The sequence below is a fragment of the Panthera tigris genome, chromosome A2 (genome assembly GCF_018350195.1).
Source record: "Panthera tigris isolate Pti1 chromosome A2, P.tigris_Pti1_mat1.1, whole genome shotgun sequence".
Lineage (NCBI taxonomy): Eukaryota > Metazoa > Chordata > Mammalia > Carnivora > Felidae > Panthera > Panthera tigris.
This window is the reverse complement of record NC_056661.1, coordinates 161,460,191-161,486,531: the sequence shown is the minus strand read 5'-3', so window position 1 is coordinate 161,486,531 and position 26,341 is coordinate 161,460,191. Positions and strand designations below refer to the sequence as shown.

Here is a 26,341-nt window from a genome sequence, read left to right as displayed (position 1 = left end):
GACTAGTGTTCTGCTGTCTGTGTGTGTGTCCCTAGAGGTTATAGATTGGTTTTGCCTGGTTTGAATTTTGTATAAATAAAATCTCACGGAAGGCATTTTTTTTTTGTATCTTGCACATTTCGCTCAATTTCATATAGTTGTGGGTTGTTCATTGCTATCTCATTTTCTACTTTGGGAGTTTGCAACAATTTATATCTCCATTTTATCAACGCTAGATATGACAGATACTAGGCTTCTTTTCGGTTTGGGAATGTTACGAACAATGTTTCTATAAATGTCTGGTGCTGGTGAATATGTGTACCTGAGTGTATGCCTCAGAATGCAGTGGTGGTCCCATAAGCCATGTATCTCAATTTTTCTAGTTCATGCATGTTTTTCAAGGTAGTTGGTGCCAGTTTACTTTCCTGCCAGTGGTGTGGGAAACTGTTTATTGCCCCACACATCCTCACCAATATTGTCAGACTTTAATATTTTTGCCCAATATGGATGATTATTTTAAGTTATGTTATTGTGGCTTTAATTTACCTCGCCCTGAATATTGATAAAGTTGAGCACATTTTGCTTTTGTTTTGTTAAAAGATTTTAAAAAATGTTTATTTATTTTTGAGAGAAAGACAGCGTGTGAAGCAGGGGAGGAGCAGAGAGAGAGGGAAACACAGAATCCAAAGCAGGCTCCAGGCTCTGAGCTGTCAGCACAGAGCCTGATGCAGGTCTTGAGCCCATGAACTGTGAGATCATGACCTGAGCTGAAGTTGGACGCTTAACTGACTGAGCCACCCAGGCACCCCAGTTGAGCACATTTTGTAAGCTTATTCATCATTTGGATTTCCTCTTATGTAGTGTGTCTGCTCAAATCTTTGACCATTTTTCAAATTGGGTTGTCTGCCTTATGATTTGTAAGAATTCTTTTTTTTAAAGTTTTTGTGTGTGGGGGGGAAGGGGTCAAGAGGGAGGGAGAATCCCAAGCAGGCTGCTCACTGTCAGGGCAGAGCCCGATGCGGGGCCCGAACTCACAAACCGTGAGATCATGACCTGAGCCAATATCAAGAGTTGGACAGTTAACCCACTGAGCCACCCAGATTCCCACCCCCCTCCTCCCGCTTTTGAATTTATTTATGTATTCAGGGCGAGAGGAGGACAGAAAGAGAGAGAGGGAAGAATTCTTTTTGTTGGGTTAAACCATACGAAATCTCTAGTATTTGACCATTTTTGACTTACAAAACAGGTGGTTTCATATGGTCCAACTGAACACATACATTCTGGATACTGGACCTTTGTTAATTATATGTATTGATAAATATTTTATCACACTATATGGATAATCTTTTTGTTTTCTTCATTTATTTTTTGAGGGTCAGAAGTTTCCAATTTTAATGTAGTTGGATTTTCAGTTTTTCCTCTACATGGCTAATACTTTTTATGTCCTGTTTCAGAAACCCGTCTTGTCTTTCGTGCTGAAGGTGACCAGACTGTGGGGGCTTGGAGCTGTGTTCCCAGGACGTTCTGTTCTGGGGCCTGGGTCACAATGCTTCCACTGTGGGGTAGACAGATTCCTTTGACACCTAAGACTTGGCTGGGTTGGGTGGAGGAGAGAGACCACTCCTGGGGTTCTTCTACCATGGATCCCAATCTTCCAAGAAGAGCTTTCCAAGAAGGCTGCTCCCCCACCATTCTTATGAGTGTGGAAGGTCTTCTCAATGAGCCGATCTGTGTGCCATTTGGGGCAGGACTGAGCTAACATCTCCGTGGATGCTCAGGCGGGGTGGGCTGTGACAGGGTGAGTCCAACTCAGAACTGGGATATCTGGTTCCCGAATTGTGTCCCTGGAGCAGATGAGGTGGGACAGGGAAAAAACTGGCTGGTGACAGTAGAGCAGTAAGAAGCACCCCTCCCCCTCTATATCTGGAGCATTGGGAATGTAATAACATGATTCTGACCAATTGGCTCAGGAGGAGCAGGTGGCGTAAGGACATGCCTGATAGAGGAGGGGGAAAATGTCGTGACTTATTGGATCTTATTCCTCAGTGTCACCAGGGTTGGGCAAGGCAGGGAACTGTCCAACCTGTTTAGTTTCACTTCCACCATACACAGTGCCTGCCACATGGAGATATTAGTAGATATTTGTTCAAAAGTGCACTCCTAGTTTTCAAAGAATTGTGTGAAAAAAAGTTACTTTTTACTCTTCTAGTTTCTTCTGAACAAAACTTTTAGTAGCCACTAGGTGGCGAGGTTAATTACATCTGTGTGGCTTGTAAGGGGGATTTCTGTTTCGGGGATTTGAATTTAAATTGAATCTTGTTTTAATTTTGTTTTTGAACTCAGTCATTAAGTTTGAAAAGCATACCGTCATAAGAACCAACTGCAAAGTTGAAATAAAGGCCCTGGTGAATTGCTTTCTTCCTCAAGCTAAAAATGGTATGAATTTCTCTTCCATAGTGTTTCTAAATCAGTCCTTTTATGGCTTGGCTGGATGTAAATTCTTTCCATTCTTTATTCAGATAAACGAATGTCAACTCAGTTTGCCCTGCACAGAAGTCTTTTACTGTCAGAATCTGGCAACCTCCTTTGTTTATTGCCTCTGGCAGATCTGAGTCTCTGAGGAAAACCTGGCCCATTTACAAGTCACCTCCACAGCTCTTCCTCAGCCCTCCCCCCACTCCCCCCTCTTCTGCCCCAACAGCCTCACAGAGTCCCGGGATCTTTGGATTTCTCTTCTGCAGGAAATCAGAAGTCACGTCATTCCTGCTTTTTGTTTAAAACAAAACAAAACCTAAAAGCAATTTGTTTATTTGAAAATACAGCTAAGATCGGTTTTGAGGTATTTGGTTTTTATTTTATTTTATTTTATTATTTTATTTTAATTTTGAGAGAGAGAGAGAGAGAGAGAGAGCGCACAAGCAGGGGAGGGGAAGAGAGGGAGAGAGAGAAACTCCCAAGCAGGCTCTGCACTGTCAGTACAGAGCCCAATGCAGGGTCGAACTCACAAACTATGAGATCGAACATGATCCAAGATCAAGAGTCAGATGCTCAACCAACTGAGCCACCCAGACGCCCCTTGAGGTATCGGTTTTGATGGGGAAAATGAAGATATACATCTGGAAATGACTCTGAGACTTTGAGATAGAGATAGGCAAATTACCTCAAATTTATCTCATTATTATTATAGTAAAACTGACTTTTTTTTTCCTGTGAACAGTTCTGTGAGTTTTAATGCACGCATAGATTCATGTAATCAACACCATGATCTGGATAAAGAATAGCACCATCACCCCCAAAACTCCCTTGCACTACACCTTGTTTAGTCCCAGTTTCTGTTCCACATTGTGCCTGTACTCAACAATTACAAAAAATATTGTGCCACTTCCTCTGGCCATCATGGTTTCTGATGAGAAACCACAGAAATTTGGATCACTCTTCTTTGTAGGTAATGGGTCACTTTTGTTGGGTTGTTTTCAAGATTTTTCCTTTGTCTTTAGTTTTTAGCAGTTTGATCCTGATATGTCTGTGCTTGTGCTTCTTGGAGTTTGTTCTGTGTAGGGTTCACTGAGCTCCCTGAATCTTGAGTTTTATGGCTTTCACCAAATTTGAGAAGTTTTCAACCATATTTATTCACACAAGCAAAAGTCATTCTTCTGGATAGCTTTCATTTACCTCCCCAGATAGTCTTTCCACCTTTCTCTAGCCTTCTGTGTGCCCCAAAGGAGAGTCTCGTATTGATCACATCAGTAAGCTCTCGTGTTCTATGACTTCCCACTGGGTTTGGCCAATAGGAAACAGTAGCAAGAGATCAGAGGGGGGTACTTTGGGTATTTACTTGCCAGGATTCCTCCCTGAAAGTTCATCTCAGGCTGGCTGTGTCTCTCTGGGAAGGGGACAGCTCAAATCAAGTACCATCTCTGTCAACTTTCTCGGTGTCTGGCTGAAACACAGCAATTGCTTCCTTTCCTCATCTTTCGGGCCGAGAAGTAATGATACCCTCCGTGATCCCCCTAGGTTAAGGACCCCAGTAGGGCATGATCACATACAGTTCCCTACAGTTTGCTGGCACCCTTGTACGTAGCCCCTTTATCAAACACTTCTCAAATGATCCACTTCGAGTGTGCCGTCAATTTTTTTCATGGACCCTGACAAAAAGAGTGGTTTTTTGGGACCACAGTTGGCCTGTCACCCCCATCATTCCTAAGGACTCATCATCCTTGAGCAGGCAGCTGTCTCTCATTGTTCCTACAGGTTTTGATACTTTTCTGAGTTGGGCATCCTGAAGAACAAAGTTCCATTCAATTTTTGCTGATAGGTTTTACATCAATAGATTTGAGGAATGACTTTTGCACAAGTCATTATTTCATATTGTTTTGAAATTAACTCAAGCAAAGGAAGTCCTGATATGTACTTTTTATTGTGATTATATCATTCAAACAGAAGGGGGAAGAAAAGGTTTATGTGCAATTTTTATAATAATAATAATGATCATAATGCGTCTACCACCTAGGTTAAGAAGAAACTATGACCACTACTGCAGACCTCTATGCAATTCTCTGTAGACACACTTTCCCCATCCCCATTCCTGATTCCCCTACCCTGGTTTTCCTCTTGTCCATCTCCCTGCTTTCCTTTTTAGTTTTGAGATATGTAGGTATAAATAACACATTCTTTTATTTTGAAGTACTGAGGGGCAAGTACGAAGCTGGGTGTGTCAGGAATGGTCAAGACGGCCATCCCTGCATGAAGATCAGAGACTGGATTGCCCTCCAGCAAGTCATGGGAACCCTTTCTGACAGAAGTCGGTACAGAGTTAGGAGCAAGTCTAGGGAAATGTAGAAGTCACCAGATCTGAGGCTGCTGCCAGGGTTGTATTATGGGCCAGAAAGAATATGGTCAGTGGGTCACCATAGCTCACCTCCCACTCACTGGGCTTGAATAGAGCAAAGCAGAGCCCTTCTTTAGGGGGTGATAGGACCGTCCTCAGCATACCCAGGTGGTAGGATACTAAGGGGACATGCACAGGATCCAGACAATTCAAGTAAAATAAGAACCTGACCATTTCAGTCTTTGGTCTGATTCTGGTTGATCATACCCCACTTTTCTTCTATGACTCATGTTATCCACGTAGGCCCAAACAATGCTTCTTTAAATATATATAACCAGGGGCACCTGGGTGCCTCAGTCGGTTAATTGTCAGACTCTTGATCTCGGCTCAGGTCGTGATCTCACAGTTCATGAGCTCTGTGGTGACAGCGTGGAGCCTGCTTGGAATTCTCTCTCTCCCTGTCTCTCTCTGTTCTTTCCCCCCTTGTGCTCTGTCTGTCTCTCTCTCAAAATAAATAAACTTATAAAAAAAGATATATAATCAGCTTTCAATTAGCTATAATCAAGTTGTGCTTTCCAGCTTCTGCTCTGGGAGATACTCAGTCTTTTTTTTTTTTATGTTTATTTATTTATTTTGAAAGGTGGGGGGAGGGACAGAGAGAGTGAGACAGAGAATCAGAAGCAGGCTTTGCTTTGTTCGAACAGAGCCTGTCTGACACAGGGCTCGAATTCATGAACTGTGGTCAGATTGTGACTTGAGTCCAAATCAAAGGTTGGATGTTGAACTACTGAGCCACCCAGGTGCCCAACATACTCATTCTTTAGATGAAGGATTTTATCCACAATATGCTGACTAGACAGGCTTAGCTCTCACTCTTTTGAGGGGAATTGTATTAATTAGAGTAACATCTGGCTGTAAGTGACAGAATATGTAAAATAACCCAAGTTTCTTTCTCACACAAACACTTAGACGAGCAGCCCAGGATTGAGTATGTTGTACTATGGGTTACACTTTTTCTGTCCTGTTGTTCTCCAATGAATGGACTCCAGTCCCAAATCACCTTCTGGTCTAAGAAGGCTTGCTCTGGACCCAGCTATCACACCTGCATTCCAAACATCATGAAAGAGGGCACAGTGGGAAGAGGACACAACCCCTCAATGGGTGCTGCAGGGAACTGCACGTACTACTTTCTCCTAAATCTCATTGCCTAGAATTGAGTGACTTGATCATACTTTGCTGGAAAAGAGATTGAGAAATCTAGTCTGCATTCTGAGAAGTTATGTGCCCAGTTAACACCCAGGGGGCCTATTATAAGGAATAAAGGAAAAATGAAAACTGGAGAACAATACTAATCTCTGAGGAAGGGCACCCCATTGCTATTTCTAGGCACAGCAGACCACACCTTCTACTGTGCCTGCACAGTTCAGGTCCACTGATGGCTTAGCTCTGGTCTCCCTAATGCAAATCTAGAAGTTCAAAGGAGGGGATAGTATTTCCATTTGGGGATGTTATTTTACCTCCTTTGAGGGAAAGAGGAGAGAGGATTTGGGGATTGGTGAGTACTTTCTGTTCTCCCCAATTTTGTCTCTAGTAATCCACATTGCTTCGACAAATTTGTACTGTGGGGTGTCCAATTTTTTAGACAGTGTTATATTTATATTTATCACTCAATCCTTACATTAACCATGGATTTTAGGTACAATTGCCTCTGTTTTACTTTATTTTTTAATTTTTAAAGATTTAGTTATTTTTGAGAGAGACAGAGAGACCGCAAGCGGGGAAGGGGCAGAGAGAGGGGCAGGACAGAAGATATGAAGCAGGCTCTGCACTAACAGCAGTGAGCTAGATGCGGGGCTCAAACTCCCAAAACTATGAGATCATGACCTGAGTCGAAGTCAGACCCTCAACCGACTGAGCCACCCACGTGCCCCAATTGTCCCCATTAAAAAAAAATTTAATGTTTATTTAATTTTGAGAGAGACAGAGACAGAGTGCAAGTAGAGGAGGGGCAGAGAGAAAGGGAGACAGAATCTGGAGCAGGCTCCAGGCTCTGAGCAAGCTGTCAGCACAAAGCCTGACGTGGGGTTCAAACTCACAAACCGTGAGATCATGACCTGAGCTGAAGTTGGACGCTTAACTAACTGAGCCACCCAGGTGCCCTGCAATTGTCCTCATTTTAAAAGTGAAAAGACTATATTGCTCAAGAGGTAATTGTAACTGCCTCAATGTTGAGGAACTAGTAAGTGGCAGTGCTGGGATTTGTGCTCAGGTCTTATTACTTCTGACCCAAAACTTGTCCATTCCTGCATTATTCTCCCTGTTGTCTCTGGTTTGACTCTGCAAGCCAGGGAGCTGTCTGGTCTGAATGCCTACCTGGTCCAACTCCACCCCCCCCCCTTTTTTTAAATGCTTATTTACTTTTGAGAGAGAGGGAGAGGGAGGGGCAGAGAGAGAGACACACACACACACAGAATTCAAAGCAGGCTCCAGGCTCTGAGCTGTCAGCACAGAGCTCGATGTGGGGCTTCAACTCACAAACCATGAGATCATGACCTGAGCAAAATCAGATGCTTAACCAACTGAGCCACCCAGGCGCCCCTAGTCCAACTCCTTATTTGAGTTTCATGGGACAGTGAGATTGTCTGCTGATCTTGGTCTTTTTTTTTTAAAGCTTATTTATTTATTTTGAGACAGAGCACGTGCACTTCCACACATGCACGAGCAGGGGAGGGATAGAGAGAGAGGGAAAGAGAGAATCCCAAGCAGGCTCTATGCTCAGCGCAGCACCCAACTCGGGGCTCTATCTCATGAACTGTGAGATCATGACCTAGCTGAAACCAAGAGTCAGACACTTAACCAACTGAGCCACCATACGTCCCTGTTCTTGGTCTTTTGATCTGTATCAATTTGAGAATTGGCTAAGCAAGAACTAAGAAAGGCTGTTGAGTTTTTGATTGGAATTTCATTGAATTTTTTAAAAAAAAATTTTTTTTTCAACCTTTTTTATTTATTTTTGGGACAGAGAGAGACAGAGCATGAACGGGGGAGGGGCAGAGAGAGAGGGAGACACAGAATCGGAAATAGGCTCCAGGCTCCAAGCCATCAGCCCAGAGCCTGACGCGGGGCTCGAACTCACGGACCGCAAGATCGTGACCCGGCTGAAGTCGGATGCTTAACCGACTGCACCACCCAGGCGCCCCGGAATTTCATTGAATTAATCAGTCAATTTGGAGCAAGAAGCCATCTTTACAGAACGGAGTCCTCCCTTCTGTTGACATGGTGTATGCATTTCTTTTTATTTAGGTATTCATAAACAGTTTCCATTAATTTTATTAATGTCTTGAATATATAGATTTGATCTTAGGTAACTTACAGTTTCCTTGTTATTGTAAATGGTTTCTTTAAGAAGTTATTTTCTCTTTTTTTTAATCAGTAAGGAAATAATTTTTTTCATAGACAGATATTAAAAGGTAAGCAATCCAAGGCTGGTTTGGCACATGCAATCATGCTGTGGAAGGCACAGGCTCCTTGGGTCTTCCTTTGCACCGTCTCCAGCCTGTGGATGGTACCCTCCTCGTTATAAGACAGTTCTTCCAGCTGGAAGTACAGGTTCCTGCTTCTGGGAGAGAATGAATAAAATGGGAGAAGGAACAAGTTCTGCTGAATTGACTACTAGTGGCCTTTTCTTCTGTAGGAATGCTCTCTGCCTTAAAGTCTGATTTTAACAGAGCCAGAGCAATTTAATTCTTATATAACAAAATATTTGTATTATATATAAAATGTGTAATTGTTTAAAATTTTTTTTTAATGTTTTTATTTTTGAGAGAGAAACAGAGCGCGAGTGGGGGGAGGGGCAGAGAGAGAGGGAGACACAGAATTGGAAGCAGGCTCCAGGCTCTGAGCTGTCAGCACAGAGCCTGACACGGGGCTTGAACTCACAAACTGTGAGATCATGACCTGAGCAGAAGTTGGATGCTTTAGTGACTGAGCCACCTAGGTGTCCCTCTTGTGTTTTCTTAATTCAGAAAATTCCTCAGCCTTTATGTCTGATTTTCTCTCTATTTACTTTTCTCTTTCTTTCTCTCTCTTTCTTCCTCTTGGAATTCTGTCCATACATCAAATCTAAATATCTCTTAAGTAGTTCTCTATTTTCCATTTCTTTTTTTCTGTCTGAGCTGCATTTCAGATAAATCCTTTAGACCTATCTTCTAGCTTAGTATTTCTCTCTGCAGCTATGTCTAATTTGTTTACTAGGGTTTTTATTCTAATGACTATAATTTTCATTTCTAGAGGTTGTCTTTGGGGTTAAAAAATCTAATAATTTTTGCCAAGCTCTTATTTTTGCCAATACTTTAATTCCTTTTTAAAATTTCTTTAAACATATTAAGCATGCTATTTTTAGATAAGAAAATAGCAATGACTGAAGGATTTGTGTTCCTGATTTGATGTTTGTAAATTTATGCTGAATTTCAGTTTCTTTTTTCTTTTCTTTTCTCTTCCTTTCTTCTTCCTTACTTCCTCTCTTCTTTCTTTCTTCTTTCTTTCTTTCTTTCTTTCTTTCTTTCTTTCTTTCTCTCTCCATGAAACAGTGTTTTTAGGAATTCTTAGAGGTCCAAGGATGTAGGTGAATTTCTCCTGACAGAATTTGCAATTGGTTTCTGACAGGTGTCTAAGGTCACTACCATCTTGAGGACTTTGAATTCTTTTCTCAGGGTCTCAGATCACCCAAGCAGTAGGAATTCAAGCCCCAAGTCTATATTAGAGTAGATTTGCTTTCATGGGTCTCCAGTCACTTCTTTCACCAAGAGTTTGCTCGTCACATACTTTGATAGGGTGGATTTTCCCCCTAGTTCTTCCCTGAAATTGCAGATTTATATACAGGATTCTTCACTTTGACTCCCCAATTTAAGTGACTCTAGGATTTGATGGCTGTCTTTAGCATGGTTATGAACTGCAGTTTTGGGTTACAGAGTTTGATAGATGCCTCCACAGCAGTGAGCAGGAAACATTAACATAGAGGCTGCTCCTTGCAAGGCCCTGTTTGAAGGACTAGCTCTGGGCTGCCTTCTCAGAATTTGGTTTTTGGAATGTTCTTATACTGATAAGGTTGTTTTGTGTGCTGGAAGCACTGAATTGCATTGTATCAACTTTCCCGGACTGTACAATGTGATTTCAGGTGGACACCTGCTTTTCTTCTGAGAGCCTTGAACTGTGGTCATTGTGCAAGTGGAGAGACTGTCTACGTGAACAGCCTCCAGGAAAAACCCTGGGCTCTGAGACTTCAGTGGGCTTCTCTGAGCAGAAACACTGCATATGTGTTTGTAGGAGTGCTGATAATAGTGACTCCATCTTTGGTCTTCCATCTCGTTCATGTTTGCTAGATTAGAAATGCCAGCCAATGTCGGGATGGAGGAGGCTTGTTTTGGCCCCCCATACATCTGTTAGAGATAACATAGTTTTTCCCTTTCCTGATGCCCGGGTGGTGCCTCAAGACCTAATATAAAAGGGTATCTGTCAATTAGGGGCATATAAACCATCTGAGGTGCATGTGAACCCTTTGATCTCACGACAGAATCTGTGGACTGAGGTCTGGACTTTGTGGAGAGTAACTTTGCAGCTGTCGTGGACCCCCTGCGAGTATGTTAGCCTGAATAAAACTCTGTGTAAAAGCTATGGAGTGCCTCCTTCATTTTCCAGTCTCAAAGTGCCTTCCAAGTTTGGGGGATAGTTGATTATCCTTCCCCCACCTTTGAACTGTGTTATTGTCCCTCCCTTACTGGTAGGAGGATATCGGAAGCCTGAACCCAGACTCCTCCCGAATCTACCTGATACACCTTTGCCCCTGGTTGATACTGCTGTGGACCCTTTTGCTGTAATAAATACAGCCATGAGTACAAACTTGTGCTAAGTTCTATGGATCCTTCCAAGGCAGCACTGAATGTGTGGGTGCTCATAGAAGTCCCAGACAGGCAGATCATAATATCAAGACTCAGCTCTCTGAATTCGTGCTCCTACTTCTATTGTAGCCTATTCAAGTTAGCCATGAATTTAAAAATATATGATTCATATAGTTTCCAGAAGCTCTAGGTATTTTTTTTCATGGGGCAACTATTCAGGGTTTCTATTTCCTCAACTGTCTTTAAAAGAAAATAATTTCCAAAATGATTACATCTTCTGTTTCTCACTTTTTCCAAACAGCCAAAAAACCAAAAAACAACAACCTCTCCCTCCCCCAAAAAACAAAACTAATTCTCAGTTTGCCCAGCATTCACTCTGTTAAATCTGAATCGTAGGGAGCAGGGCTCAGAGCCCCCGCTTGCCTCATCCTTTGTACACAGGCACTTGGATGTACAGTTCCAGAACCATCCTCAAAGAGAGGCTACTTTCATGGCCAGTGACTCCAGACCCAGATGGAAGGTTGGGAGAGGGAGGAGCATCTTAGGTTTGCATCAGCTCATTCTCCTCCACCTCTCCCAGCCAAGAGAAATTCCCTGGAAGAATTGTGCAAGAAGCTGGGAGCAACAGCAGGACATTTATTAGCATCACTGCTCAGGAGGGATGGGAAGCAGAGCGGGATGGTGAAGGTGAGTCAGCCAGAAGAGCTTCTGTCACGATCAGTGGGGCAAGGCAGTGGGCACGGCAGTGGAGGCAGGATAGCTGGAGCTGCTGCAGAATCTCTTTTCCCCAGTCTTGTCCTTCTCCCAGGAGCCAGAGGCAGGAACATGCAGTCCAGAAAGAGTCCAGGCTTGAACACTCAGGAAAAGCAAGGCTAGATTTCACTCACATGAAGCAGTTTCTTCTGGTCTGTTTCCTAAGGGAGGCAGAGGGGCAAGATAGCCCAGGGAGAGAAGGTGCAAATCCTTTCCTCCAGGGCAGCTTAGTTCTGGAGCCAACCAGATCCAACACTAGCCTCATGGTACCTGACGCAAAGATCCCTAGAATCTCACCATGGATGTGGACTTCCCTGCCTTCCTGGGGTCCTTATCGTGGGGACCACTTGATCAAGGAGTGAGGCTCTCTGAACTGGGCCACCAATGGTGTAGAAAGACAGGCATGATGCCCCTTGGGACTCACTGTAAGGGCTCTTTTCTCCTCCCCAAGCCATGGGCTCTCCATCTCTGTCTCCTCTGGACAGTCTCTCCACCCAAACACAGAAGCATACTTTAGGGACTCACCTTACATCGGAGCCTTTTCCAGCAGTACAGACACACGGGGACCAGAGATGCCAGAAGCAGCAGAGCCCAAACCCCCAAGAGCATGGCCTGAAAACTTATGAACAGGACCTGGGGACAGAGGACCAAATCTGTCACCACCAAAGTGCTGCCATCTGTGCTCTGTGCTGTCATGCATTTCCAACCTAGGGTCTCTCTCTACCCCTTCATCCTCAAGTCTGTAGCTCCTTGAGGGGCTGAGGAAGGAGCTGTGCATGGGGGGTAAACGAGTCCAGCATGCAGAGAGCAGCCAGAAACCCCTCTTATCAGACCTCAGTGTCCTTGTTCCGACAGTGAAGGGCTCGGGCTATGATTTGGTGCCCCAGCAGCCCCAAGGCTTGAGAGGATCAAGGGAGAACATGCATTTAATGCCTTTGCAGTACTTTGCACACTCACAAGGTTAATTCATTTATTATTATTTCAGTGTTTGTATTTTCCACAAATCTATAACACCCACAATCCCAGGAATTATTTCTAGTTTGTTTAATGCCACATTGGTGGTGACACTAGTCACGCTAGGTGTGGGACAGGTAACACAGCCTTACTCTTGTGTTCCATCTTGGTCTTTCTTGCCCACTGCCAGCTGCACCCCTCCCTCTTGCCCCCCTACCTTCAGCATGTTCAGATAGGAGAGACACAGGTGCAGCCTTCTGACTTCTTCTGGACTCGGAGTGCTGGGGGGCGGGGTGCCCCTGTACCAGGTGCTCGAGGAGACATCACAGATAAAGTCTCCAAAATCAAAGTAGCCCTTATAGAAATTATCAGCCCCAATGATGATAGCAGCAATGGCCGTGGAGAAAGCTGCCAGGGCGAGCAGGGTCCTCAGCAAGGCCTGGTGAGCAGAGGAGGCAGAGAGAGACCTTGGAGACTCAGTGTCTCTGGGAGCCCAGTTGGGGAGAGAGGGTTAGGCCCATGTAGCCTATGTGTGTTTGAGCAGAAGGCTTGGTTGGGTGGCCTCCAGCTTCTGGGCCTGGTGCCCACTCCTGCCCTTCCCCAAACTCACCCAGTAGATGCCACCCCGTTTCTCATAAATGAAGGCAACAGCTCCAGCCAGCACAGCCTGGGGAGAGATGGATGAGAGCAGGGCTAACACAGCAGATACAAGCCTTTCAGCTGCCAGTAACCCCATCAGACAGAGCCAGCCATGGGCTGGTCCTTCCCTGGCACACTGCAGGTGGGCCTGAATTTTTGAGCTAAGCTTTGTCATCTGTAGTAAGCTAATGGGGATGGTTGGGCCAGGATCAAACTCTCGAGGTGGCAGGATCCTCTGTTTTAGGGACATTGGAGAGCCCTCCCTCCCTTCTCCAAAACCTTCCTTTTAAAGCAATGGTGCTTTGTGAAATTTCCAGATGGTGGATGCCCTAGGATATTGGAGAAGCTCTCAGTGCAGGATGAGTCTCTGGGTGGTCTCTAGTCCAGGCACCCATCCCAGCAGGTGCTCAGCAACCCCACAACCCGGGCTGATAGAACAGGACATCTAGTACATCATGGTAGACAGATGGATTTGAATCCTACCTGCAATTCTAGAACTAATCTGAGTGTTTTGCCTTTGGGTAGATGAGGATGATTACTTTTGGCTCCTCTCTCAATAAATGCATGTGTTTTGCTATTACTCTGTGAGTGTGGGCATGCCAAAGGGCCCCTCAGTGCTACCATGACCTGCCCCCAAGCCCTTGTTGCACACACCCATCTCTTGACATTCATCACTGTCATTCAGTGACCCCTATTGGATTCCCACTGTGTACAGGGCCCGCACAGGGCACCAGGAAATGATGAAGAGTTGACTTTATCTTGTAGAGTATACACTCTCTAGTATGTTCTTCCTCCTCATCTCAATGCAAGTGTCTGGAAATCAGCTATGTCCTAGAGCCTTGGTTGATGTTTGCTGAATTGGGGTGAAGTGGCCCACCTGGTGGGAGAAGGCCGGGGCAGGAAACCAGGATAGCTGGCAGGTCGACTTTGGACAGACCACCACTTTCCTTGGCTGTTTTTTTCATCTGCATTCTCAGCCTAGAATAACTGAGGGACTTTTTGATTGCTGACATTTTATAGTACCATGGATGATGTTGCTGGTGCTGATGGTGGTGGTTTATCACCTCTGATAGGAGGTGAATCTGCCCCTTCTTGGCCTGTCAACCATCCCCTTGCCGCACTCACCACAGCCCCTGTCCAGATGGCAGCTCCTGAGTTGCACAAGGGGGAAGAGTAGAAGATGTACAGGAAACTCCCTAGAACCCCACTCAACACCCCCAGCACGATCTGTACCACCTGGAGGAAAAGAGAAGAACTAAGAGCTGATTGCCAGATGCCTGGGCCCAGGAGCAACCTTCTGCCCCCAAGTCTCAGGCAGCTTTGAGGATTCCAGGTATAAACAGTTGGAACCCCCCATGGAAAAGAAATGGAGAAGGGAGAAGAGAGGAGGGAGAGCCAGCTCACGCTGGGTCTGGAGGAGGGGAGAGGATGGCTCAGGGCTCCACCACGTGGGACTTTAAATGGCCATGTCTCCCGCACCCTTTTAGCCCAAAGCCCACTCTGCCTACAGCTTTTATGGAGAAGGCCAGTAAGTACATAAAAAAGTCAGAAATGGAGCACAGGAGATCTTGATTTCTAATAAGATAAAACTGGCTCAGCATCTGATTCAGAGAGGCTGGTAAGGAGTGTGCACAGCAAAAGAAAGTTCTTCTTTTCCTGATGTGGGGAGCATGGGCACCCCTCTGGGCCCCTACTCACCCAGGAGGCCACCAGTATACGGCTCCTGCTCCTGGTCTGGGAGACGGCGCTGGAGATGGGGGAACGAAGCAAGGAGCATCCACTTATCAGGAGTTTGGCCAGAGCTGACTCCTGGTGGATGTGCACATCGATGTGGGTGGGCTGCAGGGCTCCAGGGGCCACCTCATCACTCTCTACTGTCCCCATGCCCGTGGACATCTTTCTGGGAGGGAGGAGGAAGGTAGTGTCAGGGAGAGCATTGGCAGAATGTTTCCAAAGATTTCACTGGCCTTTGGGATTGGTGGAGGTCCCTGATCACAGAGCAACATCCCTGGCCCTTTCTTGAGAGGTGTCCTGTCAGCAGAGCCTAACTCTCCTGGTGCTGTGGCAAATGCTGAGCCCGCTGGAGCCTCCCTTTTCACCCTCAACCTGCTGTCCCCCCATCCTCCCATGGCCTTGAGGTCTGGACCAAGCAGTGCCCTGGATTCCTCACCTTTCCAGACTCTTTTCCCAACCTGCATGTGCCATCGCGGTCCCCACCCAGAGCCCTTGGGCTCCTGGGAAGAACCCAAGTGACCGGCTGCCAGGTGAACTTCTGTTGCCGCAGGTGCTCCACAGAGGGTCCGGGGACCCCCCTCAGCCCCTAAACACCTCCCTCTCTACCAACAGCCATTCAGCTCTGCACAGCCTTTTCAAGCTGCGCTCCCCACTCCCACACACATCACACACAAGGAAGGACCAAGTTGTGTGCCTGTGGAGGTGGAGGTCAAGGCCAGACTGACTTGGTATCAAACAGGGACACACCTGCCTTCTGCTCCTGCCACCTTCCTGGAGTCCATTCTCCACAGGCAGTTGGTCTCTCCCTCCCACCATCCTCAGCAAGTTCTGGACCAGGCTTTGGAGGCTTGTGAGGGGGCAGATGGGAGTCCGGTGGGGAGGGGTCCTGGGAAAGGGCTGCCTGGCTGTGGGCTTGCCTCACCTGCTCTCTCTTTGGGTTTCCGGATGGGGGACGGCAGGGAGTGTGCCAACAGGGAGGGCTGAGCTGGAGCTGGGCACCAGGAGGATGGAGGAAGAGGTTGATAGAACACCAGAGGGGCAGGGTGGAGGAGGGGCAGGCTGAATTTTAGCCGCAGCCTCTCTGGAAGACAGCCCAGGCAGAAGGGCCCCTGTGTGGGGGGTTTCCAGCTGCCAGTACATCCTTGGGCTCCAGCTTGGAGAGCATGGGGGCAAGGTGGGTGGCCTGGGAGTCCATAGAGGTGATCAGCCCAGGGAAACCCTGGGAAGCTTTCCTCTCCCCAATGGCCACCTGGGCAGGTGCTTTCTGAACACAGATCTGCCAGTGCTGTGAGTGTGTGTGTGTGTGTGTATGTGTGTGCACTCCCATGCGCGCAGTCTCTTTCCTCCACCCCTCACCAGCCTGGTTATCTACTCAAGACTGGACCCCCCCCAGAGGGGCCCCTTTGCCTCAGCCTTTTTCTGGGAAGTTGCGGTGCTGAAGGTCAGGCCCTCCTCCCTCTACCCCTGGCTTCTGCTCTTCTTCTCCTTCCTACCCGCTGGCAGGGGCTCCCAGAGGACAGCAGGTGAGCAGGGCCCCCACATGCCAGGTGGCCCCTTCCCTGGAGACTCTCACCACAGGACATTTTTCTCTTGCAGAGTCTCCAAAGCCAGTTCCCAAAGCCCCCATCCTATCTCACAGGATGCTGCTTGCCCCCATTCCCAGTTCCTATAGGACCTGCTTGGGGGTGGCGGGATGCCCTAGACAGAATGTGACCTGGGGAAGGGAGGGACATGTACTGGCTGCAGCAGCCTGGCTCTCTATCACCTCACCAGACCTCACCCTACCTTCATTGCCAGTGCAGTGGCTGAGACTCAGGTGGTTTGGTGGTGAGAAGTCCTTCAGAGTGAAGCTGGAAAGTGGAGGGCCCTGATGTGGCAGGGGTCTGGTGGTGTGGGAGGGGAGTTCTCATGGGATTGGCCTGGTCCAGAGGTAGAGCAGGGGGCTCAGCTGAGCTGGGATTGTAATGTGTTGGGGGAAGTGGTGGTTTCCAGGAGGCTCAGAGAGGGCTGTTCCGTGATGCTGGCTCCTGGGACCGCAGGGGAGATCTGGCTGGAATCCAGCCGGACGTCCTTATGTATGTCTATCAATAAGTCTGAACCTCCTTGTGTGTCTGCAGGACTGTCAAACACCTGTCCTTTTTACCTCCAAAAAGACCAGGTAGGTGTAAGTATGGCACTTCTCTGAAAAGAACATAGAATACAAAGGGAAGACTTTAGGATTGCCATCATTGTTGTTGTTAGAATTGTTACTGATATGATTATGATTTCCATCATTGATGCTGAAGTAGGATGCCCATTAGAATTACTATGGAGGGTTGCTTTTGGAGGTGGGCAAGTTGATTCCAAAGTGCATATGGAGAAGTAACCTAGCAAAAATGGCCATGAAAGAAAAAAATAACATGAAGGGTTATGAAATGACTCAATTAAATATCCTCATTTTTACTCCATACTCTTTTTAAAGATTTACTCCATATTCATTTAATTAAAAATTTCTTACATTTATTTGTTTTTTGAGAGACAGAGTGGGAAAGAGCACGAGTGGAGGAGGGGCAGAGAGAGAAGGAGACACAGAATCTGAAGCAGGCTCCAGTCTCTGAGCAAGCGTTCAGCATACAGCCCGATGTGGGGCTCGCACCCACAAACCGTGAGATCATGACCTGAGCTGAAGTCGGACACTTAACCGACTGAGCCACCCAGGTGCTCCTCATTTAATTTTTTAAAATAAATTTACTCCATACTCATTAAAAATTTTTTAAATTTTTTTTGGAGAGAGAAGGGAGAGGAGCAGGGAAGGGGGCAGAGGGAGAGAGAGAAAGAATCTCAAGCAATCTCCATGCTCAGCGCGGAGCCCACAGGGCTCCATCCCATGACCCTGGGATCATGACCTGAGCCGAAATCAAGAGTCAGACACTCAGCTGACTGAGCCACCCAGGCACTCCATAAACCCTATACTCATAAGTAAAATTGTGGCAATGGTACCCGACTCATCAGAAACACCAATGGGTGGAGTATAAAGACTAGAATAGCCCTGAATTCCAATGAGAATTTCGTTTTTGCTCAAGGGAACATTTTGAACCAGTAGGACAAAGATAATATATTCTTCAAACAGACCTTATCCTTCAGAAGTTAACCATCTGGGGAAAAAAACCCCATAACAACTTGGACCCATACATTCCAACTTACAAGATAAATCCCAGATGGATTGACATTTAAACGTGAAATTGTAAAGAAATATTTGGAAATCATATCACAGATGGCAATTTTTTGAATACGCAAAGAACTCCTACACAAAACAAAACAGTAAAAATGAGAAGGACATAGGATATGAACAGAGAGCTCACAGAAGAAGAGAAAAAAATGGCTCTTAGACATAGGAAACAATGACCAATATCATTCATAATAAGAGAATTATGGATTGAAATTATACTGGAATAGTCACAGAAAGCAGATCAGTGGTTGCCTCAGGCCAGGGGTTGGGGGGCCTACTGGGCAGGGAACATTGCAGAACCTTTTGCAACATAGAAATGTTCTCTATCTTGATTGTAGTTGGGGTTGTACAAATGTATGAATTTGTCCAATGTCGCTGAGATATACACTGGAAGGGGGCAGTATATTACATAAAACTAATTAAAATCTAAAATGAAATGTAATTTTCCTGATATGCATTCGAAAAAGACTTAAAGATTTGCTGACACCTTCCTCTGGTCATGGAGAGGGGCAGTGGAGCTTCTTCCATCTTGCTCCTAAGTGTGAATTTCATGGGGTAGCTCCATAGAGGGCAGTATCTATTCAAGTGACAAATGCTTATCCCATTTACCTGCCAATTGTTTGTAACCAATTATTCACTGGTTTGTAAGAGACAATTATTGTTTGCAAGAGAAAATAAATGTCTATCAATAGAAGACTGCTTAAAATTCATGATGCGTTCCTACAACAGAATACTTTGCAGCTGGACAAATGAGTGAGAAAGGATCATTTTTGAATACAGTTCTGTGAACAAATCATTGTGCAGACAGTGTATGTAGTATCCTGCCATTTGTGGACAAAGGGGGAAGATAATATTTTTATATGTTTTTGTGTGCAAAAAATGTCATTGTAGGATATAGAAGAAAATGATAATATTAGTTTCTGACTAGAAGACAACTAGGTGGTGGGAGAGCAAGAGGAGAGGGAGGGTTTTAAAAGTATACCCTTTTATATCTTTTGAATTTTTTCACCATATGGAAGTGTCATGTGTAAATATGTATACTAAGTAAATAATTCAGATTCCTTTCTTTGTCCAACCCAAGACCCAGACAAACCATATCAGACAATTCTGGGGAGAGACCCAAGAATATACGTGGTGAAGAACTCTAGAGGTGATTTGGATTTGCATCGCAGATTAAGGCCACGGTGACATTGATACTTGCTCTGGAAAGACCCTTTGGATGTTGACAAGGGACCGTTTTCTCTCCTTTCACTCAGGTGACATATTCCTTTTTATCTTACTTGGTTCCCAGACCTTACTTCCATACATCTTCTTCCCAGCAGGAAGGATGACCCAAAATATGGTGACTGTGAATGGAGTCGATGTGGCCTCTACGCTGTCCCAGCCCACTCACATCAACATCCACATCTACCAGGAATCATCTTTGGCACAATTGTTCAAAGCTGGGGCCTCTCTGAAGGAGCTTTTTTCTCATCCTCTGGACACTAGCCCTTTCAAGGCCAGGATGAGCTATGGGCAGCTGGCACTGGGGGTAAGAGTGGCAGGTACTGCAGAGGTTGGTAACTCTCCTTCCATAGGATGGAAAAAAAAGTGGGTTGACTCCTCATGAGAACTTACTAATTGTATCCCATCTTTTTTGGGAAAAGAAAGTTTTAGCAGGTTCCCCACACACTTAGATGGAAAAGAATGATGGGCCTCTTCTTTGGTACAGCACGGGCTGTCCCAGCTGGAGGTGGGGGATAGGTGGAAGAATCCCTGGGGGCTGTTAGCTCAGTTGAATGGAACCCATGTGAACTGAGGGCCTGCAGATGTGAGGCAATATGATAAGCACTTCAGGGAGAACTACAGAGAGAATCCCTAGGCTGTAACCTAAAAGTGCTCAACATCCATCAGAGGGGATCAGATCACTATACGCATAACTAGAATTAAAGGTAAAGCAGGTGAGATCCTTGGGAATTGACCTGCAGGAGTTGGCATCTGAGCCAGACCTTGAATGGAGGAAGAGTGCATGTAGACAGAGGTGAAAGATGGAAGAAAAAAAAATCCCACGTCAGGAGAATGGCAGGAGCAAGGAGGGAGAAGAGAGTATGCATCGGGCAAGTCCCGTCAGAGTAAAGAGAATGAGGTTTCTGGCAGATCAGACTGGAAATGCAGCCTAGGGCCCTATTGCTGAGAGCCCTGAGTGACAAGGTGAGAAGTTGTCCTGAATCAGCATCAGTGGTGGGAAGGCTGTGGGTGGCTTCTGAGCAGGAACCTGGGCTCTGGGCTGCCTCACAGCTGGGAATTGTCCAGATAAGAAGGGTGGAGGGTCTGCACCTGCCTGGGTCACAGTAGAAATGACAAAGAAACAGAGGAGTCAACATTATCTGTAAATGATGTCTCTGTTACTTGGGAGTGGGTGGGCTTGGGGTACAAAGGAGGAAAGGAATCCAAGAACATGCTGAGGTTTGGAGTGTGGGTGACCAGGGAAGTGAGGTCCTGGAAGTCAGGAGAATAAGACACTGGGGGTGCAAGTGAGGTGTGGAACTTGGACATGACAGATCTGAAATGCTGCCGGGATGTGTAGGTGTTGACGTCCAAGAGACTGTTGGGTTCTCCAGGAAGCAGGTGCTGAGTCAAGAGTTCAATGTGCAATGTCACAGTGTGACAGCTATGGAATGAAAAAGGAGGGAGCAAGATTGGCAAAGGGAGCCACCAGAGCATGATGCAGTCCCGATAAGGTCTCTGCCAGCCCAGTACGGGGCTCCAGAGCAAGGACTGCCCATTATCGGATGCCATGTTGGATGAAAGTGGCCCTCATACCACTGCCCTGCTTCACCAGTGGCCAGTTGGCCATCCCCAAAGAGTGTGCCCATGGCTTGAAAGATGAGGGGACCCTGAAAATGCTGACCACTGAAAGCCGTCAGCCAACACAACTCTTTTTTTCTCTTGAAGGGAGTCCTTTCATCCCATCTTGGATGGGATGATGGGATTCCCAAGGGACAATGAGGAGAAAAAAGTGAGAATCATCAGGTAGGATGACAAAGTGTGATATTTAGGAAAACGTAATAATAAGAATTCACATCAGAGGGATGGTGAAGAGCCATGATATGCTTGCTGGTTCATGGATGTAAAGGGGCCAGAACCTTCTAGAATCAGAGCTGCAGAGAGGTCAAGACAGGAAAAGGAGAGGAAAGACAGCTAGGTAGGAGCTGGGTGGCCATTCCTGGGGCCTGTGGACTGGTGGAAAGGGACCTGGCTTTTCACCTTGTCTTTCAGGTGACCCAGATATTGCTGGGGGCTGTGAGCTGTGCCCTTGGAGTGTTGCTGTGCTTAGGGCCCTGGATAGAGCTGTGTGCCTCAGGCTGCGCCTTCTGGGCAGGGTCTGTGGTGAGTAAGGAAGGGGCTGTAAGCTCAGTGGGAGGCAAGTGGTTATGGGTGAGGAGAAAGTTCCTTTGGATCTGGGTCAGGGATTTGGGGAAGAAACCAAACACCCGGATCCAAATGCCCTTTGCCATGAGGAAGGTGCCTTAAGGGACAAGCAAAACCCTTTTACTCTCTACATCCCTCCCTAAGGCCAGGCTGGGAAGGATGGGGCAGCTGTAATGGAGCCCATCACAAGTGTCCATATGCTTACTTTCTTTGTCAGTCCTTCGGATCCTGCTTCAAATCAGCAGTCCTGGGAATAAATGAGGGGTCATTTCAGGAGGGTAAACTGGAGGCCTTTTCCTGTGTCTTGTCTTTCCAGGCTATTGTAGCAGGAGCTGGGGCCATTGTCTATGAGAAGCACCGGGGAAAACTTTCAGTGAGTCTTGGGTGTCCTCTGCCCCCTCCTATGTCTGTTTTTCTGCCCTAGTTTTCGGTCTTCTTCCCTTTGGTCCCTGATACCTTGGGATCTTTGCTACTGGGGGGATGGGGAGGGATTTCTGGGCCAGGAAGTGAAGAAGAAGAGACAAGTTTGGAGCCAGGACCTTATGGCTCTATCCTTAATAAGGAGGGTCTGAGCCCCTGCACTTCTCCCTTTTAGGGCTGCATATCAGGTCTGCTCATGCTGGCTGGTGTCGCCACAGCCATGGCTGCTGTTGTCCTTTGTGTGAATAGCTTAACCTGGCAAAGTGATGGCTTCTATGACATCGACTATGTGTGTGATTACCCAGAACCTGCTGCCACAACCACTGGGTACCAAGAGACATGGCAAAGAAGTCACAAGTCACATTGGACAGAGGATAGATGTAAAACCTACATGCAAATACTGATGGTGAGAAGAGTCCAGTCTTCCAGAGATCCATCACAAGGCTCTATTCCCAAGGAGCTAGGGCACCGGAGGGCAAAGTTGTAGGCTTTTTGAGCGTGGACCTAGGTCTGTGGTTCAGGAGGTTTTAACTTAGCTGGAGACATATTTCAGACCCTCATAGCATGAGAATTCCCTGAATCAAAGGGAATGAGGAGCAAAGAGGAGACACTGAAGAGAGGACATCATGGAATACCCTTCTAGCTTTCCTGGTGTGCCCCTGTCCCAGTTACCTATTGTTGTATAACACAATACCCAACATGTTGTGGCTTAAAACTAACTTGTTATTACTTTTTACATTCTGTGGGTTGGCTGGACTCAGGCAGTCTTCACTTGGGTTTTTTTTCATGCAGTTGTAGTCAGATGTCAGTTGGGGGTGAAGTCGTCTGAGAGCTCATTTGGGCTGGATCTCCAAGATGGCTCTCACATGGCTGGGAGCCCAGCTGAAGCCATCAACCAGAGAGCCTACAATGGCTCCTGCATGCGGCTTGGGCTTGGGCTTCTCATGGCATGGCAACTAGGTTCCAACAGGAAGTATCTCACTGTGCATATTTTAAGAGGCAGGAAATGGAAACTGCCAGGCATAGTGTCACCCTCCACTGTATTTTATTGTTCAAAACAATTATAGGCTGTTCCAGATTCGAGGGGTGGAGAAATAGACCTGCCTCTTCATAAGGTGTGGTAAGGTCACATTGCAGACCACTATGGCGTAGAGCTGTCACTGTCCAGTAGTTGGAAAATGCACTCCGTTTTTGTGGGAAGTAGTTGGTTGGACAGAGTCTGATACCTGGCTGGGTTGATAAGATGGTTGTAAGAGCAGAATCAGAGGAGCAGGCTCCTGACTATCTCTTTTTCTTCCTTCATCTCTAGAACTTGTTCCTAGGAATCCGTGCTCTGCTCCTGGCTGTCTGTGTCCTGCAGGTCATTGTATCCTTGGCTTCCCTGAGCGTGGGTCTTCGAAGCTTGTGTGGCCAGAGCTCTCGGCCCCTGGTGAGTTTTCGAGGATGCACTGGGGAAAGAATGGGTCTATTTGGTGAAGCTCTGGGAACATGGAGGGTCATCAGGGAGCACAGCTCAGCTGCTTTCTGGAACTTGGCTGAGCCCTTTGCTGTGCGAGGAGCATGTGCCAGCACCGTGTCTGGGTTGGCCTCTGCCCTCTGCCTCTCCAGGCCCTCCTTTGCCCCTTTCTGTCCCAGATCTCTGGCTAGCTCACCCTCCTCTGTATCTTTTCCTTCCCCTCCTCTTTCCTTTCCCAATTTCAAGTTCTATGAAGCTAACAAGGTCCTGTCTTTTCTCCCACAATTATTGACTTCTCCCTGGTTTTTTCAGGATGAGGAAGGGGCAGAGAAGGAGCTACTGGGAGAGAATTCAGTGCCTCCCTCTCCCTCCAAGGAGAAGACCATGGATGCCATCATCCTGTGAGCCGCCAAAGACCCTGCCTGGGCTCCCACATGTCCCTGATGGGATAGCCCAGCGCTACTGGGGAGGACAGAACCCACTCCCCAGGACTCCTTGCTGACCTGCCCTTCACACTTGCCTCTCTTTAGGCCACTGTCCCGGCCCTCCTCCTCTCCCCACTGTTCCCATTGCAGTGGCCTCAAGTCATTGAACAGGTGTTGTCGCATTTTCTCCAGCGCTAATTAAACAGAAACAACAGGAAAAATCATTCTGCCGGGAAAAGATGTGGTCTCCCTTTGTTTATGCACACAGTGTGCTGTGAAGCGACTTACTCTGTGTTGATACATATTGAATTAAATGAGGGCCAGTTTGTGACATGGAAACAAAGTCCCACTAAGACTAAATTTAATTATGTTCTGCTCTATATCCCAAGTGGCAAACTTCCTTTTTTCGATTTCCTTCTATTCAGTGTAAAGTGAAAATAATTCTCATATACTGTACTTAGAATCTTTTTACCTATTGAATTTGTCTTTAAGCATCTGTAATTTTGACTATAACTTTCTTTGGGATTTATGGGACTATGTGAGGCATGGAGCAAGACTTTTTTTTTAATGTTTTTTATTATTTATTTTTGAGAGAGAGACAGAGCACGAGTGGGGGATGGTTAGAGAGAGAAGGAGACACAGAATCCAAAGCAGGCTCCGGGCTCTGAGCTGCCAGCACAGAGCCTGACTTGGGGCTGGAACCCACGGACCACTAGATAATGACCTGAGCCTATATAGGATGCTTAACTGATGGCTCCAAGCTCTGACTGAGCCACTCAGGTGCCCCTGGAACAAGACATTTTCCTCCCTCCCTTCTTTCCTTCTTCCTTCTTCCTTCCTTCCTTCCTTCCTTCCTTCCTTCCTTCCTTCCGCCTCTCTTTCTCTTCTTTCTGCAGTAATTTGTTAGTTCTTTCCCTTTACACACACACACATGCACATACCTATTATTTTTCACTTTCATTTTAAATGATATGAGGAATTTTTACAACTTTTTTCATTTTCAGGGTGCCCGAGTGACTCAGTCGGTTGAGCATCTGACTCTTGATTTCAGCTCAGGGTTGTGGGATTAAGCCCCGCATTGGGTTCCTCACTGAGTGTGGAGGCCGCTTAAGATTCTCTCTCTCTCTCGCTCTGCCTCTCTCTCCTCTTGTGCATTTTTCCTTTCTCTTTCTAAAATAAAAAGAAAAAGAAAAAGAAAGGAAAATCGCTAAAATTTTTTTTCACTTAAAAATTTTTTTTAATGTTTTATTTATTTTTGACAGAGAGAGAGAGAGAGAGAGAGAGAGACAGAGCATGAGCAAGGGAGGGGCAGAGAGAGAAGGAGACACAGAATCCAAAGCAGGCTCCAGGCTCCAAGCTGTCAGCACAGAGCCCGACGCGGGGCTTGAACTCACAGACCGCGAGGTCATGACCTGAGCCGAAGTCAGACGCTCAACTGACTGAGCCACCCAGGAGACCCTTTTTTCACTTTCTTTATACACCTATAAAAATATATTATAAATATATAGATGTAAGCATTTCTGAAGGGTAAGAAAGCAGGTTATGGTCTGTAGAGTTAACAAGTCATAGTGAGTCTGGCTATCTGATTCCAACGTAGCCAGCAGCCTTGTACCTCCATGTGGCTTTATGAAATCTCTGTGAAATGGGATTTATCACTCCTTAGCAGACCACGGGAAGAACTGGTCTTCAAATCCAGGCAGACTGGCTCAGAGCCTCAACCTTCACCCACCACACAGTGCTGCCTCACTGGGTTGTGCTGAACAGATGTAGAGCTGCTAACATGAGTGAAGGATGGCCCTGCACATGGGGGTTCAGAATAGAAGGTCTGTGCCTGTCACCCCAGGGCCCCTTACCACCTCGTCCTTGATAGAGGGTTGTAAATAAGCTTGTGGAAGAAAAGGTCACAGAGATGAGACAGAAATATGTTCAGAGTACTGAACAGGGGTTGGCAAATTTCACCCTGAGGGTCAAGTCCCATCTGTCACCTGTTTTTGTCAATAAAGTTTTATTGAAACATAACCACACCCATTTGTTTACACATTGCTTCAAAGGCAGAGTGGAGTGGCCTCAACAGAGACTGAATGGCCCACAAAGCCTAACATATTTACTAGCAGACCTTTTACAGAAAAAGTTTGCCATCCCCTGGTGTAGGGGACCACAGTGGGGAGAGTGGCTAGTTCTACTGGGTGATTGACGGCAGCCTATATTCTTTTTTTGGTTTGTTTAATTTTTTAATGTTTTTATTTATTTTTGAGAGAGAGAGAGAGAGAGAGAGAGAGAGACAGAGCACAAGCCAGAGGGCCAGAGAGAGAGGGAGTCACAGAACCAGAAGCAGGCTCCAAGCTCTGAGCTGTCAGCACAGGGCCCAATGCGGGGCTCGGACTCATGAACTGTGAGATCATGACCTGAGCTGAAGTCGGACACTTAACCAACTAAGCCACCCAGGAGCCCCAGGAGCCTATATTCTTGCTGCCTCAAGTGTCAATCTGCCCCCAGATGCACTGGCCTGTGTCATAGGCAACTCAGGGAGATTGCTAGAGATGCAAACCCTGCCCCACCCCAGACCTGCTGGATAAAAATTTGTATTTTCACAAGATGTACAGGTGGTGTTTCATGTGCTGAACACATTTTGAGAAG

General features: G+C 46.4%; 2 protein-coding genes across 17 annotated transcripts; one reads left to right on the top strand and one right to left on the bottom strand.

Moving 5' to 3' along the window:
• Positions 1–1,586: 1,586 nt before the first annotated feature.
• On the top strand, positions 1,587–23,928 carry TMEM176B (transmembrane protein 176B). 13 transcript variants are annotated; one of them, XM_042975329.1, is made up of 9 exons: positions 16,242–16,307; positions 16,902–16,942; positions 19,074–19,142; positions 19,315–19,523; positions 21,251–21,361; positions 21,720–21,776; positions 21,999–22,229; positions 23,133–23,252; positions 23,592–23,928. In XM_042975329.1, the coding sequence occupies exons 4-9, from the start codon at positions 19,320–19,322 to the stop codon at positions 23,682–23,684; spliced, it is 816 nt and encodes a 271-aa protein (XP_042831263.1). In that variant the 5' UTR covers positions 16,242–16,307; positions 16,902–16,942; positions 19,074–19,142; positions 19,315–19,319; the 3' UTR covers positions 23,685–23,928. The 13 variants fall into 13 exon arrangements, with proteins under 13 accessions (XP_007087576.1, XP_042831275.1, XP_015395462.1 ...); XM_015539975.2 differs by having other exon boundaries at positions 19,312–19,523; XM_042975334.1 differs by having other exon boundaries at positions 19,074–19,176.
• TMEM176A (transmembrane protein 176A) lies at positions 11,321–15,814 on the bottom strand. 4 transcript variants are annotated; one of them, XM_007087510.3, is made up of 7 exons: positions 15,707–15,814; positions 14,749–14,950; positions 14,176–14,286; positions 13,022–13,078; positions 12,629–12,850; positions 11,983–12,090; positions 11,321–11,618 (listed from the first exon to the last, which is right to left on the bottom strand). In XM_007087510.3, the coding sequence occupies exons 2-7, from the start codon at positions 14,944–14,946 to the stop codon at positions 11,577–11,579; spliced, it is 738 nt and encodes a 245-aa protein (XP_007087572.1). In that variant the 5' UTR covers positions 14,947–14,950; positions 15,707–15,814; the 3' UTR covers positions 11,321–11,576. The 4 variants fall into 4 exon arrangements, with proteins under 4 accessions (XP_007087572.1, XP_007087573.1, XP_042831276.1 ...); XM_007087511.3 differs by having other exon boundaries at positions 14,749–14,946; XM_042975342.1 differs by lacking the exon at positions 15,707–15,814 and adding an exon at positions 15,532–15,677.
• Positions 23,929–26,341: the final 2,413 nt, after the last annotated feature.